Source organism: Anomalospiza imberbis, chromosome 3 (genome assembly GCF_031753505.1).
Source record: "Anomalospiza imberbis isolate Cuckoo-Finch-1a 21T00152 chromosome 3, ASM3175350v1, whole genome shotgun sequence".
In the NCBI taxonomy this organism is placed as follows: domain Eukaryota; kingdom Metazoa; phylum Chordata; class Aves; order Passeriformes; family Viduidae; genus Anomalospiza; species Anomalospiza imberbis.
In genome coordinates, this window is record NC_089683.1 from 75,170,014 (window position 1) to 75,186,341 (window position 16,328).

Genomic DNA, 16,328 nt, shown 5'->3' on the forward strand with positions numbered 1-16,328 from the left:
AATTTCATAATACGATTATATAATTTTGTTGTCAGAGTAGCTCGCTTTCAAAAAAACTTGCACAATGTCACCCATTTCAAGTAATTAGATAGCACAGGAGTTGCAACTGATATTATCATAATTATATATCAGTCCCTTTTGACATGCATCCTTTAACTCTCTCTTTAAAAATCATTGTAATTAGGCCCTTTTCATTTCTGTTAGTAAGTATAATTTTCTCAGTGTTCTCTAGTATGTAATATTCACAGGAAAAAGTGTCTGCAGTGACAGTTTGTGTGATAGGCAGCAGCCCCATTTGCCTTGCACACCTCATTAAAAGATCCCTTTTTCAGAGGAACTGCCAACACCTCAGAGAACATCATCCTGTCTCCCTCAGGGGAGGCTGGTGATAGGGAAGGAGTTAAGGACATTACGTGGTGGCATCACTGCGGGAAGACACACACCATGTCACTGTGTAAATAAATAATCCTTCCATGGAGCCTGCCACTCACCTTTTTTACTATTGTTCTGTGGTGTCTTACTGAGACAGGAGATTACCTGGCCAGAGTAACTTGAGTCAGAGCCACAGCCAGAAAAGCAAAACCTTTCCTAGCCCAGAAGCAGAACATATTTTATAAAATGCAAAACGCTTCTTCCCTTTTCCTTTTGCTGGCCATCTGCTGCTAATTGGAGGGCATCTTGTAGAGGTAATTAGATGTCTAGCAGTGCAAAGAAGTATTTTGCTGGTGTTATAAAAGCATTTGAACAGGTCTGGAATTTCACTCTTTTCAGAGCTGATTGAGATTAGGTACGTTGCTCACTGAGGAGCTTTTGGAATTTCCCCCAGACACCTCTCTGCATCTGTAGGCAGCTGTACTGCCTCTGTAAATCCAATCATGGAGCCTGCTGAAGAAAAGAGTTTCCTTGCAACCTGTTCCTTCTTCTTCCATGTCATCTGTAAAAATGAAATGCTAATAATAAACTCTAAAGCTATTTTAGATATGCCCTCGGGCTCCTAAGTGCAATATTTCAGATTTGAGACATATCTCCACTTCTGAGAGCATTTCACTACCCTGCAAGAGAAAACCCTGTAGACAGTCAAATTTCCTGCAAATTGAGTCTACCCTGAAACTAGTAACCACCTATCTAGGTCAGTGCAGGTAGATGTTGGTTTAGCAAGTCCATGTGTCATATTCTACTTGCACGTACATACTCTGAGGAGCTTTTAAAATTTTACTCTTAACTTTCTTTCCATCTCATTCCCAAGTGAAAAAAAGTAAAAAGCTCTGAAACACAAGTAAGGATTTGTTAATTCTTCTGAATCACAGAATATTCTGAGGTGGATGCTTCATAATACTCTGGTAGAAAGAAGAGAGATGGGAAAAAAGAGTGTTTCTCCTTTGATGGACTTCTACTCTGTTTAAGATTCTTCTGCTGTAATATTGACCATCCTGACTACAGCAGGCCTAATGATTTTTAATAACAAAGAGAACTGGCATTGTCAGTCATAGTTACAAACTTCACATGGGTATAAATGTAATGGTGAGGTCAGAAGCAAAGGAAAATAAGATCAAAGAATTAAGTCACATTGGTATCTCTAGAAAATAAATTAATTAAGTAAAAGAATGATGCTAGAAGAGATGGTAGGGTTTATATGGGTAGGAGAAAGTTTAAAATGGAAGCCTAAACAGATCAAGAGCTCTTATTTGGAGATCAGAATACTTGGTGAATCAGATTTTTCAAAACCTTCCAGAGATGTGATGCAATTAGCATATTGAAAATGTTTTTCTTTTCTTAAAACTACTGCACAGCTTTCAAGCTTGGAGCACTAGTGAAGCTTTCAAGCTGGATTTTTGGATGTGCTCCTTACTGATGCCAGACAAAGTTAGAAAAGGACTTCATTTCATCTCCCTGTTTCTAAAGGTTTGTCTATTCAGATTGACTCCTGACCCCCAGCAGAGATTACTGGTGGATAATAGCCAAGTAGAAATTTCTGCTGCTGAGCCTATTTCTATCCCTAGTACTGCCCCCAGTATTGCAGAGGTAGGTGGTTTAGATGCCAGATTCAACACCTTGATATCAACTGGCTTTTTCTCCAGAATTTCCAGCTGGTTTAGTCTTGTGGGTCTTCAGTCCCTCCATGCTGTTAGAGGCATGGCAAAAAACTAGCTTGTATATCCTAAAAACAGGATATACATTTTTCCCTCCTTTGAAGAAGAAAAATACAGTAGAGATAGTCCCAATTGACAAGTCCAACTTTGCAGATGCCAATATTACAGTGGAATTTGGATCTTGAAACACATGTGAATCTCATGACTTTTCCCTATCTCTATAATGTACTAACCAACTGTTTGGCACCAGATGTTCCACATCAGTTTGGCTTTGCTCAGTTGTGAGCAAAGCCAAAATTTGCAGTCTGTGTCTGCCACTGGAATACAAGTTGTGCTAGAGTCCGAGTGAATCCTACAGCTCATGTATAATTCTGGTAGCTGCAAAGCACTGAAAGCACATCTCTCTGGCATGTTTTGGTGCGTGCAGACTGGAGAGAAGGTGCATTTTAATTAGCTACAAAAATTTGATAGCAGCAGCGAAGTGATGTCAGCATGCTATCAATAAATAGAAATCAGTAACTCAGGAGAGCTAGTGTTAGCAGGCCTGTGTAATCAAACTGGTTATATATATCTATTTGCTAATAATAGTGAGTGACATAGTCACCAAAACCCATTTAAATTCCAGAGTTTTTTCACAACTTTGTTTTCCTCTTCCGTTGATGTTCATGATCTTAGTTTGTTTCTAGGTGGTTGGTGTAAGTAGATAAAATTGCACACTGATCTGAAGGCAGGAGGTTGCACAGTAGTATTCAGTGGCTCTATATTTTCTCCTTAGCCTGTACTATGGTTAGGTCAGGAGTTTAGTGCTGAATGCAGTAAAGAAAATAGGAATCTTACTTAGTGAAATAAGAGTTTAAAAAAAAATCAGTCCAAACATCATTAAATCTCCTTGAAAGTTAAGGTGTCTGTAGATCTAGAGAGATTTGCTTAAAATTGTTTCTCCTCAACCATAAAAAGTAACTAAAGTGAAACAGACAGTGGAAATTTCAGGGAAGGCTTTGTATCTATTTTTGTCTGTTTGGGAGGTACTTAGTGTCTGACGGAAAATGAATAAATATATCAGGATTTAAATAGGAAGGTCAATGGCAAGTTTGCTAAATGATCTCAGATTTCTTGGCCCTGAGTCGGCCAGCTTGTCAAACCAGCAGGTACTCAACCACTGCTTGTCCAAAATTGCCCCCCAGAACATGGTACAGAGGTCAGGCCACAGGGTATGTGCACCAATCTCCGGGCCAGAGCCACTGGTAATGCATCCCTTTTAAATTTAGCAGAAGGTACCTGCTGCTGGAGCAGAGCATTAACAGGGCTCTGCCAGAGAGAGGATGGGCTGCATGGGCATGGATCAGATGCTGAGGTGCTGTCTCTGTTCTTGCTCAGTCCCTAGCAATGGAAACCCCCCTTGACTTTGCTGGGTGGCTGTCACAGTCCGGTTTGTGCAGCCAAGAGTAGGCCTCTATCACATCTCACACTTGGGGAAAAAGTGGCACCAGGAAGAATATAATGTCATGTACAATGACCTCATTATAAAGTCTGCTGATCAAGTGGCAGGAAATGAGAGTGCCAGTTTAGTGCTTCCAGAAGCCTCTAACTGTCCTTGCTCATCCTCAAGATGGCTTATCAAATTATTTATGAAAAGCATATATTTTTGCCTCTGCAAGATCATACTAACAATACTTACAGATACTTTCCCATATTTTATTGAGAAAGTGTTTCTGACTGCAGTCTGGCCAAAATATTTCATTATTATTTGCTTTCCTTCCCTGAATATGTAATGCAGCTATTTAGTGTTCTCAAATAATTCATAGAATGGAAATACAAATATTTGAATACCCGCTCCAGATAAGTATTTCATAAATATGTTGCTAGTGTAGTTACAGTTTTATTAATACAGTTCATATGCAGACCTATAGATTTCTATCTTATTAACATGCTTGCATATAAATGAATTTTTCTTTTAGCACCTGAGTAGGAATACTAAATCCTGTGAGATCATGTGCTCTTTTGATATCTGTGGTTTAAGATAGAATATAAGTAAATTAGAGAAAATCTGTAGCACAAAATATTCAAGAATTACAAGGCAAGCTCTATCAAGAGAGCTACAAATATGTGTGATGTAAGACAGACAAGAGCTCAGTGGGATGCGATCAAAATCTATAAATATCTCTAAGGTGATATAAATGATGGATGACAACCATTTGGCTGCTAAAGACAGCAAGGGAAGACAGAATGTCTTGGAGCTAAAAAAGGGAGCTTCGGGGGAAAAAGAGTCTGATTGTGAAAGCAGTTGGTAAAGCAAACTCTTCAAGGAAATGGCTGAGATGTCTTTCCCTTCACATGCCAAGCAGTTGGATTTGTCATAGTAGTGGAAATGTAGCCTTACAAAATGCGGGGTCAGAGGTACGAGACCCCTTCTTACCTTGATAAATTACAGAAAACACTTACCAGGTTTTCCCATAAAATTTGTTTTATAAAGCTGGGCATCAGGAAACAACATGGCCCAGACATTCACAGCGTCTGAAGCCTACTCAAGCTTTTTGGCAGTGGGGCACCAAATTCAGAAGCCTATAGAGTGCCATTTAGGAGATACAGGCTTTAGAGCAGATTTAAGCACAAATCTTTGTCCTTTTCTGAATTGGCATAAGGAGGGCTGTTTTCTAGAGTGCTCTGCAAAGAAACCAGCATTAATAACCATAATAACGGGCTAGTTGCCATACTAAGAGTGCAAACAGCATGCAGGGTGTCCTCTAGATGTGATGGAAAATGATTTACAGTAAAATGGATGAAGCAGCAAAGGGTGATAGATTATTGTTGTCTATGAGGATCTTATATCTGATCTGTGAGAGTATTCTTGAAGGCTTTCTTGGTTTTTCCTTTTCAAAAACTTCATCAAAGGGCCTGACTTCCACCCTGGACCAGGGTTGTTATGTACACTCACCATAACAGGAGGCAACATAATGGTGTTCTCATTTTTTAAAATTTGGGTTTTCCAGAATACCTACAAAGCTTCACTGGGTCTCACTTCTCTGTTGTTTTGAGTGTGTTCAGAAAGGAGTTGGACTCAATGATCCTGATGAGTCCCTTCCAACACAGCATATTCTGATTCAATGCTTTCTGCCACATAGTTTCCCCAAAGAAATAAGTCAGTTCTCCAAGGAGACACTGCTCGAATACAGCTTCAGAAAGGATAGGCCAGTACAGAGTGCAGGGCTCTGCTGGAAGGATGTGGGAGAAGGCAAGGCAGAGAGGCAGGAGTGGCTTGAGCATTTCTACAAGTAGCCAGCTTGTTTCTAGCAGCAAGAGCCATTGCTGACTTTTGGGGTAAATGGGGTCGAAGCACTGCTTAAATTCTTAACAAAATAATCAGAGAGGGCAGGTAGAAATACAGAAATGTGTGCAGGCCACCTTTTAATCTCAGTTTCTAAGCAAATCTTAAATGTGTAGTGGTTGTAAATCTCTGGTGTAAGGATTCCTGCAGCCTCCTTCCCATTTCATCACAAAGCTCTCAGTGTCTCTTTCCTTGGCATGGCTGAACCTCTGAATAATGTGACAATATGGTATTTCTCTCTGCTAACTAGATCTTTTCTGAGACCTAGGATCAGGCAGCAGTTTTTCTACGGCTTAGTAATATAGTTTCTCTTTGCTAATTTGCTTGCCAAATAGCTAAATTATTTTGGACAGTATTTGGTCCTTTGTGCCTCCGTTTCTCTTTTGGGACCATTCAAACTATGTTTCTTGCATTTGTCTTCCATACTGATGTAATAATTTTTCCCCTTTATAAGTTCTGAATATGATTCACTGGTTTCCATCTCTGAAGCTTTCTGTAGAAGGTGAGAGCAGCATTACAGTTGTTTTACGGACTGAAAACTCATCAGTCTGATCCAAGGTTGTCTGCTGAGCAGAGCAGACCGAGTGAGTGCTGAGCCTTTCCCACCAGATTATTCTGCTTCCAGAACTGAAGATTTCTCCCTAAAATGAGCTTTTCTGTTTCATGGGTGCTATAGAAATAAATTTCTTAATGTTTCTGCTCTGCTTAGAAAATGTGTGCTACCATATAAGTGCTAATTAACAAGAGCAGTTAATTAACAGTTGCAGCTGACAGCTTAGGAGCGCTAAGTCAGCAAACAGTGTCGGCAAGTGGGTGTGCTCTGTGTGCAGAAATGTTTAATGTCTCACCTGCACAGCTTGATCAGATGGGCAGTCCTTATTTCAGAAAAGTATTGCTAATTAGGCATGTTTCTTCTTAATAGTAATTTTTCACTATTTTCCTGAAAGATTTAAGCATGGATAGAGGGAATGAATTTCTGAAGCTAATCAAAACTAATAGCACAGCAAATAGTCCCTCAGAAACTATATAGGCTTGGAAAAGTTCTCCTTGGAGGCATCTTAAATTTAAAATTATACCATGTTCTTTTAAATAATATTAGCCTTTCTGCAGTGATTTTCATCCAGCTTGAGTTATTTGACATCAAAAAAGGAACCAAATTAAAACAGATGCTTGGCATGAATAGACCTTATTTTTAGGAGGAAATATTACTGAAATGGAAACCTGTACATTTTCCAGCAGCACAGAACTGCAGAACTCTCTCTCTGTGACACTTTCATTAGAAATAGTATTGTAGATGAAATTGTCAGGTTAAAATCTGTGTGCTGTCACACCTCCTTTTTTCAGAAGAGAAGCAAATCCCACCTATAGTCAGTTCCACTAGTGGTGCCCTGAATTTTCAAATACATCACAATGTAGATATAATGTGCAAAGGGACACAAAATTAATTCTCCTTTTGCTCATCCCTGCCTTCCCAGAAAAGGAAAGGATTTTTACAGAGACTATCACATCACACTATGTAATGAATCTGTTCTTAAAGGAGATTAACCCATGCTTTTTCTCCAAACAGACTATAGAAGAAACTGCATATAACAGGAAAAAAAGCAGCTTTAAAAAGCATATAAAACTCTTTTCTTCCTCAATGCTTTTTTCACAAAGACATTCAAAGTTCCCTAGTGCTGGTCAAAAGGAGCTTTGCATCATCCCACTGCCTAAATGCACTGGCAGCCTCAGGTGTGGCTGTACAAGGTATGACAATGCCCAGGTGTCTGCCCTGCCGTCTGCTGGACTTTGTGTTGCTGCAGCTGGAGCGGCAGCTCGGGACTGTACCAGCAGCTCAGCTGCCCCAGTTCACACTCTGGTATCTCAGTTTCAGCTGCCAGGAAAGGTCACTTGGGGCAGTTGAAGACAAGGCAGATTAAAAGATCATTTGATTGTTTGGTCATTAAAGAGGCACAAGGTCCTTTATCCCCAGCACAGAAAGACCCAACAGCAGTTTCCTTGCTGCTAGCTTGAGCATAGCCTGGCCAGAGCCCCATTCTTTCTCCTCAGACTCGTATCACTGCTCTTCCCATCAGGGTATCTCATGTTTCTTTTCTCACTCCTTGCTTCTCTCTTACCTTTTCTTTTAGGCTGTTCATTTTCCAGACATCAAAGGCAGTTACACTGTCTCCTGCCACCTCTTGCCTCTTTCCAATCTCACAGCTGTAGTGATGGAGAACTCCACGTGAGAAACACAGCCATTCTCCATTCTTCTCATGCACAGTCATTCAGGTTAATTTCAGCATTGGAAAGGGCAATTTGTATTAGCAGGGCTGGTTCACTGAAAGTGGATTAGGGAGTGCTCACATGTACTGTTTCTTTGGCAGGGCTGTAAGCGTTGTAAGTCCCAGCTGGTGGGTGGTATCAAACAGCTGAAGGCTCCAACATCTGCTGATGGCATAACTAGGTCCAGAAGAAGAGATTTATCTACACAGTTGGAAGCATGCAAATACCTTCACAGAAAGGCAGCAATCAAATATATATACTATTTAGTTGCTGTGCCAATTTCAGCAAGGCTTTACCCACACAGAATTTTATTGATACTCTCTTTTATACTCATTAGTCTGCTCTGGCAAGCCTAAATCCATTGAAAACCCATTAGTAAAGGAGAACTAGATGATTTTTTTCCATGCAGAAGACTTGTAGAAGGACTTGTAAAAGCTGGACAGATGCGTTAATTGGGATTTTGAAAGTATTCTGTCCTGCTCCTTTCTTCCTTAATAGAGAAAGTGTTCAGTATTGTCCTTTAAGGGAGCTTGACTCATTTTAAAATATCATGAGGTTATTACCCTAAATCCCACTGAGGAAAGAAAATGCACCTTTTCCTTTCAGTTAGTCAGTTAGTCACACAATGGATGTGATAGTTAAAGAACAAAGAAATCCCCTGTCAGAACAAATGACACTATTGATTGTGCTGAGCCCATTTTACTCTGAAATTCTTTCATACACTGTTTGACACAGGCGAGTTTCTGAACAAAGTATCCAATGCACAGAAAAAAAGCTATTTGCTTTATGGCTCAGTTTCTTTCTCTTCTGAAGGGCAATGGACGACCCTTGTGCATCACAGCTCTTCTGGGCAAAGGTACAGTAGAGCTCCTGTTACATTTTCAGTTAAGTTACTTATACATTATGGTGGCTTTTTGAGTTGCTCTTCTTCACCACATATCTAAAAAGAGAAATAGAAAAGTAACATCATAACATATTACTCAAATTCTCAGGACTATTAGCTGAGATCTTCCCTTAATTCTGTAATAGAGAGTGTTTATATGTACATTTTAGTTGAATTCAAATCAAAATGAGTTTCCTAAAGACAAGACATCATTGCTTGCACAGAAAAAGCTGCAGGAGGTTCATGGGCTCTCCCAGATAGGAAGAGAGAAGAGTCTGTATTCATGCAAAATACAGTGTCTCAGAGGAAACAGGGACCGGGGTGGAAAATGCTCTTTTTTACCACAGGAAATTCTGGGTGGATTTAACAGCACACCAAAAAACTCTCTGGAAATGTTGTAAATCACTGCACAGACTGCCCAAGGAAATGGCGAAGTCACCATCCCTGGAGGCAGTAAGAGACATGTAGATAAGGCACTTTGGTTTTGTGATGGACTTGGCTGTCGCTGTAGAGCAAGACGATAACGAGAATGACTCCAAGTCAAAGGCAAAGAGAATGAACTGATTTATTTCAAATACACCGCTCTATTTATAGAGAACATCGTGCAGACTAACTTCATTGGTCCTAGAGTAAAAACATCTCACACCATTGGTGTGCAGTGAATGACGCACAGTGGCAGAACATATCTACAATGTTAACAACAAGATAGATTAGAGAATTATTTACATTCCTTTCCAACTGTCTCTCAGGCTCTTCGCCTGGTTAAAAAACCTTCTCTTTTTCTCTTTGACTGAACTGAGAATATCCACGCTTGACAATGCTGGGTTAATTGTTGGACTTGCTGATCTCAAGAGATCTTTTCCAACCTATGACTTTGTGAAAAGAAAGATCAGGAGAACTGAGTATAGAAGTGGAGCTGTGGGGCATATCTAATGGACTGCTGTGGCCATTGCAACATACAAATAAAGAAACAGTACATACTGCAGCCAGTCTGAGCTGCAGAGGGATTTCTGGTGAAGTTGCAGCAGACACCTCCTCTGCCTCTTTAGCAGTCATGGGCCAAGTGTAAGTCCCAGGCACACTGAAGAGAGGCACTGGCAGGGGGACAGTCTCCTGCTGTGGAGGAAAAAAATGGTTCTTTCTGGTCTGCCCAATTAGACTGCCTGGGGACTGAGAGGAATTTTGCAGGTCCCTTCACAGCTCTGACGGTGATTTGTGGTGCAGTTTGGGGCAGTTTGTGCATGTATCAGTATATCACAGGTTGCACACACATTAAAACAAAAAGCATGCATATTTAGTGTGACTGTCTTGCAATTTGTATTTACACTGCATATTGTGAATTAGAAGCATTAAATGTCATCTGCCGCTGTTGCTACTACATCAGTAGCAGAGTGCTTCGGGTTATGTTTGTTTTAGTTTTGTCAATAGCTGAGACTATTTTTGGTTTGGATTTTTTTAGGCCATATATATGCATTTATAGTCCTGCATTATTAATAGTCACTTAAAATTTTCCACTGGATATTTGCTTTCACAGGGAACTGCAACAGAAAAGGAATCTGGAATATATAGCTTAGTACAGCAGCACAGTGATAGTGGTACTTCACACTGGTGGTAATATTTGCCACAGTAGGTTCTGCTGGTTCGTACAAGGCAGGCAAATGCTAACAGGGGCACATGTGAGTTACTCCAGTTACTTGACAAGAGGTTTATCAGTGTAGCCAAGGAAGTGACCCTGAGGATCTTTTTGTATGTTAGGCTTACTGGTTGAGTGGGACACATTCAATCACTGTGGTTGTACTCACGTGGAGTCAGTCAGTCAGGGCTTCATTGGCTTCTTCATAATGTCTCAACTAAACTGGGAGAACAACAGCAGAAATTTTTATTTCATTCACCTATTCTTGAGGTTTTCCTTTATTTATTCAAATGTGGGCAACAACCATTTACGTGCATCAGCTCCCTCTTGCACTTTCATTTGTCACACTTCTATTAATTCAGAATCAAATCACTCATATGGCTTCAGAGGCATACCTGAGCCATGGACAATTACTGACCATCATTATCTCTATACATACATGCCAGTCACGATGACTATGAAACCTCTGATTTATATTCAGTTATGCATTATTATGGCTAATGCACAAGATTCTACTCATGTACTTGAATTTGTATCACCATAAATAAACCATGAAAAATGCATGTATTTTATAAAAAAGCAGGCAGGTATTTATCCTCATTAGCAAAAGAGGTTTTCAGAAAGCTGGTTTTTCCCTGCTAACATCATCACTTAAAATTTGTGCTCTGTTCCTAGCTCTTGGAGAGAACTTACCACATTTAAGTTTGGAAGCCTTGAAATCTAAGGCAGTAGTGGAAATGATTTTCTGAAAATGCCACCCATTCCACTTGGTAAACTTGTTATTCAAAAGTACTGCTGTTGTTTTGTAGCAATAAGAAATAGAGCCAAAATAGTGTACTCCTATTTCTAGTGTACTTCTCTTTCTAGTAGAATGAGTCTTTCACCATTTCCTGTGCAGTTACTTTTGAGATTCCAAAATGCAGAGATTTCCCTTAAGATTATTTTTTTGTTCCATATTTATCATTTAAATCTGCAAAGTGAGAAACATTAATCAGTGCTCTCAACTGGACAAATTACTAAAGCTCTTTGCCTGACATGGCAAACAGAGGTACCAGAATCACTGAGAAGTCAGTGCTCTCCTGATAGCTGGCTTTCCATGCAGTGATGCTCTCTAAGCATCAGATGTCATGTTTTTCTAAGACCTGTTGCTACAAAACTTAAAATTGTGCATGTCTTAATATATTTTCTAATAAGGCAAAAGACACTGGCTACATAGAAGTGATATATTAAGCAGATTTCTTTCCAGTTTAGGAATGTGTAGAGAGTTTGGTTACATGGCCAAATACAATGTCTGATCACTCTGTTGTTCACTACAACAGCTTGGCCCAAAGAGCCAAATGATTACCAATAGTTTCAATTCAAATCTCCTCTGACAGTAAATGTCCATCCATTTTCATTTCTGACAAATACATATGACAATTAATTTCTATTAATTTATCAGCATATATACAAGCGTATGCCAATATTACGATTCTATCATTTTCTTACGTCAAAGAGGTAATTTTTAAACCATGATTATTTTAAAACTCTCAGTGTTGTTTGATTTCTACATGACACTTCTTGTAACTGCCATTATTTATGGATAAACAGAACTGTAGGCATCAAAAAGAGGACCTACTCCTCCAGAATCTAAACCAATTATTGCTCCATCTGGCTTTGGCAGGCAGTCAGCATGGCTGTTATTTGCACATGGTTAGAGCTGTCCTCTCATATAATAATGATTAATAGAAGAATTTTGAATAGTAATTTGTTTAAACTATAGGAGTTGGTTGTTTTTTGCTTTGTGCTGGTAACTGATATTTGACTACACTGTCCTTCATTTATTCCAGATAATTGATAAGAGCAAGAGAGACCCCTCTGAAGAAATTGAGATACTCCTGCGATATGGACAGCATCCAAACATCATTACTCTTAAGGATGTGAGTAGTCTTTGAATACTTCAGCATTAAATGATTTTCACCTTGTAGTCAGGCCCACTTATTAGTCCATGTCTGGATAATTCTTCAGTTGAAGGTCCAAGCTAAAACCAGACCCATGGAAATCAAGGAGAAAAACATGACTTAACCAATTACTGGATAGCGTTCGGAAAGACTGGTCAGGTTATGAATTCACCGGTTACTGTCTAACAAACTGTAAATAAAACCAACGGGACACAGTGCCAGAGAACAAAAAAATGGATTTGGGTTTGCAGCACTATTTAAAAGGAGATCTCTCCAGCTGGGTGTTTTGCGGCACTGCTGAATACACACAGCAGTGCTGCTGGGCAGGGGAATCATCTTTCTCAAGCAGCAGCCAATCTTGTGTAGTCTGTGCTATCTGCTTTGCTGGGAAGAGGAGAGCTCACAGAATCACTAGGACTTCCCCCAATAGTGTTTTAATGCCAGGGACTATTTGCCTTCTACTCCAGCAACCTGAGAAGTCAGTAAGGTATTTTTCATCAGCATTTCACATGAAAAAAATAATCCTTCACTGTGCTTAAATGAAGGAATGGCCTTTAGTCAGAGGTGTTTTACTTTAGCTGCCGGAAGACTCACCTAAGATTGTCCAAACCATGTTAAATTCAGAGTTTACAGAAGAAAACCCTGCTTGTGTCAGTGGCCAGTACATTATTGTTTAGACCTTTGGGAAGTATATAAGAGTCTCCTAATCACATGCCCTCAGAAAAGTCTCACCTAATTCCAAAGTGTTAAAGAGTATCTCAAAATCTGTGCAAAATAAGGTTTTTATATTCCTTTCCAAAAACATTTAGCATTGATGACTATAACACCACCTATTATTGCAGTCCAGACAAAGGATGATGACATGAAAACAGTTGTCCTCCAATTTAAGTGATAAAATGTCTTTTACCAGCTGCCATTGACATTGAATGTTAATATGTCTTGCAAGCTGATATCAACAATATATTCACCAGAATTGCAGATATAAACTAAATAATATCATTAGGTGCAAGTGTTGGCCAACAGTATAATACAGCTCTTCAGCTGATCATGAGTCAAAAGGAAATATTGATATTTGAAATGGCAAATGTCACCCTGTGGAAGTGGAAAGAGAGAACACTACTAAGAATGCTTGGGTGGGAGCCAGCAGACATTTGAAGCTGTGTGGGGTGGTGCTGTTTTTAACAGCTGAGCCTGCTCTGTTGACATGATAGAAAACCAGGAAAGCTACATTTCTGTGTGGACAAATCAGCAAGCTGCTACAGACACCAGAAAAAAGTAATGATTAAAGTCATTTAATAAAGTTTTCTTTTTAGTTTTTGAGCGTAAGGAGCCCATTTCCCACACATTTGCTGATATTTTCTTCTTGCAACTTCACACACAAGCAAGTCAACACTGTGGTTAAAGGACCAACCTTTACCAAGTTGATGGGTCCAAGACATGTATTTATTGTGTTACTGTTCCAGGTCTATGATGATGGGAAGTTTGTGTACCTGGTGATGGAGCTGATGCGGGGAGGCGAGCTGCTGGACCGCATCCTTCGGCAGAAGTGTTTCTCAGAGCGGGAGGCCAGCGCTGTGCTGTGCACCATCACCAGGACTGTGGACTACCTACACTCTCAGGGTGTAAGCCTTGCTTTTTTGGCTTAGCTGCATCAACCTTCTTAAAATTCAATTTCTTGAAATAGCAAAATAGTTGTGATTTTGCTTCTCTGAAATGTAAATATGTTTCCTACCCCCTAAGAAAAAGTATCTCCATATTTATAGTTACATTTGTTTTGTGAAATAGGGTCATTGGCTTTTTATCCACTTTTCACTGAATTGAAGCATGTCAAAGTAGTACTTTCTTTGCTACACTACAGTGATTTTCAAGTTCATGTACTTTCTTGAGGTATTAGTTGTTGACTTCTTATCACAATCATTATTGCAGGACCTGAACTTTTAGCAACACTTCAAATAGGGTAGCTGAATCAGCAGATACGTAGAAAATCAAATGCTCAGCTCTCCAAATTAAGTGACAGTTTGAGCAGCTGATGGGAAAGACTTCTGACATGCTGTTAAAATCTGACTTTTAAAGTCTAAGCTCTTTATATACAACAGTTTGAAAGTCTCTCCTTTTCTGCATTTCAGGGACAAGCAGTTTGGATAACTAGTCAAATATTTACTGCTTTTCCTGCTTCATGGTTAAAACAAAGTGCATTTTATGCTTTGGCTTCTATGCTTTCATGGTAATTTTTCAGTCTTGCTAGAAAGGCTGTTTTCCTGCCACTGAAATTCAGCACGTCTGGTAAAACACACAGTCACATGAAATTGTGTGAATACATTTTGAAATTAAGAAAGAAATTAATCCTTCCTTTCAGGTGTGAGCCACTCATATGGACAACCACAAGAAGACCCTGATACACTTTTCTCCCATGATGTGATTTATTCTTCACCTTTCAGCTGAGTATTCAGGGCCATCAAGCTCCAGGAGATTCTGCCACCAAGATGTTTGTACAACAGCCCACTTTGACCACCCTCAGAAGTTGTCTCCTCTTAGAGCAGCAGCTCCATCTTAATACACCGGCAGAGGCTGTTAAACATTTTGTCTCTCATTGTAACAGACATTAATTTTTTTTTCCCTTCATTTTTCCAAGGCTTTTAAGTAACTTTTTTTCCAAAACTTAAATATTTTCAGCATGAGCTCTAGACCTACCTCAACCAGCAGACCAGAAATGGCAGCCAAGCCCCAGTGCTCCCTGACCTCCTCTTCTCACTTGTTTCTCACTGTTCTTTCTTAAGGTCGTGCACCGAGATCTCAAGCCAAGTAATATCCTCTACATGGATGAGTCAGGAAACCCAGACTCTATCAGGATCTGTGACTTTGGGTTTGCCAAGCAACTCAGAGCGGAGAACGGGCTGCTTATGACTCCCTGCTACACAGCCAACTTTGTCGCTCCTGAGGTAGGATCATATTTCAAAGGCTGCAATAGTAAGTGTGTCCTAGGAAGCAGTCCTTCCTCCCTTGCTGGCTTTACGAGAGGAGCAAGGCAGGAACCAGGCTACTGGCACTCGCACAGCCTCTGTTACCATAACTTTCCTATTCCTGGTCCTGTCACAGCAGCTGTTTTTCTCCTGACAGAAGCTGGTGTCTGTGTTGGACTGGTGCACACAATGCTTTGGCTCATTAGTGGGATAAATATCTTTTTTCTCTAGCTGCTTCTGATCAGACTGCTTTCCCTCTAGTGTGCTACATCAGAACAGGATTAAGGTTTAAGAGGTAAATCTTGATGTCAGGTTGCCCAGAGACATTGTGGAGTGTCCTCTGGAGATATCCAAAAGCCATCTGGACACAATCCTGAGTGTTCTAGGGCACCCTGCTTGAGCAGGGAGGTTGAACTATATGACCCTTTCAACCTTAACTGCTTCTGTGATAAAACTGAAAAGAAAAATCCTTGCACAAAATCCTTACTATGTTGAAATCAGTGAGAGCTTTATTGTTGACGTCACTGAGCTAAAGAAACATCTCTCCTCTTGAGCTTTCCTAGTACCAATTCACCCCTGTTCTGGGGGATGTAGGAAATGCTTTCTCATTTTTACATTCAGGAAAGTGGAGGAAGACCAAACAGCTTGTGCCAAGCACAGGGAGAGGTGGCTCTGCATCACTGGCAAGTGCTGCTCCTTTCATGCAGCCCTGCGGGAGTGGGCTTGGGTCAGATGGCTGTTTCATGGCAAGACACAGCGAGACTCTTTGCTGTACTTGACCCATGAGATGTTCATATCTGCTTCCTCACAATGAAGGAGCAAGAAGTTAATTTCTTGGGTAATTACCCATTTCTTGGAGGGATGAAAATGAAAAATTTTAGTACTTGCAATACACTGCTTCAAAAGTGTGTCTTCCTTTGTTTGTTTTGATCCTTATAAGAAAAACAAAAAAACTACTGTCTTTCAATACTTCATCTGTTCTCTGCTATCAAATACCAGTGTCTCTCTGTTGGTATCATCTAGCAATCTTTTTTTCTCCCTAAGTTTTCTCTTTCTCCCATGCACTGTTCATCTGTGACTGGGAAGAAAAAAATAGGATGATCTTTCCGTACAGGATCCTTTCATGATACCAAAAGTTACAGGAATCACAGCCTTCCAGCATCAGAAGGAGAATTTGTTATATAGAGACCATTGCCAGAGCAGTGTAAATTCAAAAGAGATTTTCTTCAGCA

At 40.0% G+C, this 16,328-nt stretch overlaps 1 protein-coding gene and 1 long non-coding RNA gene across 7 annotated transcripts in view; one reads left to right on the plus strand and one right to left on the minus strand.

Moving 5' to 3' along the window:
* Positions 1 to 16,328, plus strand: part of RPS6KA2 (ribosomal protein S6 kinase A2) — a 275,385-nt gene that overhangs the window by 249,213 nt on the left and 9,844 nt on the right. For all 6 annotated transcript variants that reach the window (XM_068185217.1, XM_068185218.1, XM_068185221.1 and 3 more), the window contains 3 exons: positions 12,026 to 12,115; positions 13,600 to 13,758; positions 14,914 to 15,075. In XM_068185217.1, the coding sequence (XP_068041318.1) occupies positions 12,026 to 12,115; positions 13,600 to 13,758; positions 14,914 to 15,075 (411 nt within the window). The remainder of the gene's footprint in view (positions 1 to 12,025; positions 12,116 to 13,599; positions 13,759 to 14,913; positions 15,076 to 16,328) is intronic.
* LOC137471142 (uncharacterized) overlaps positions 8,439 to 16,328 on the minus strand; it is a 35,084-nt gene continuing 27,194 nt past the window's right edge. The window contains exon 3 of the long non-coding RNA XR_010997431.1: positions 8,439 to 8,620. This is a non-coding gene — a long non-coding RNA (uncharacterized lncRNA). The remainder of the gene's footprint in view (positions 8,621 to 16,328) is intronic.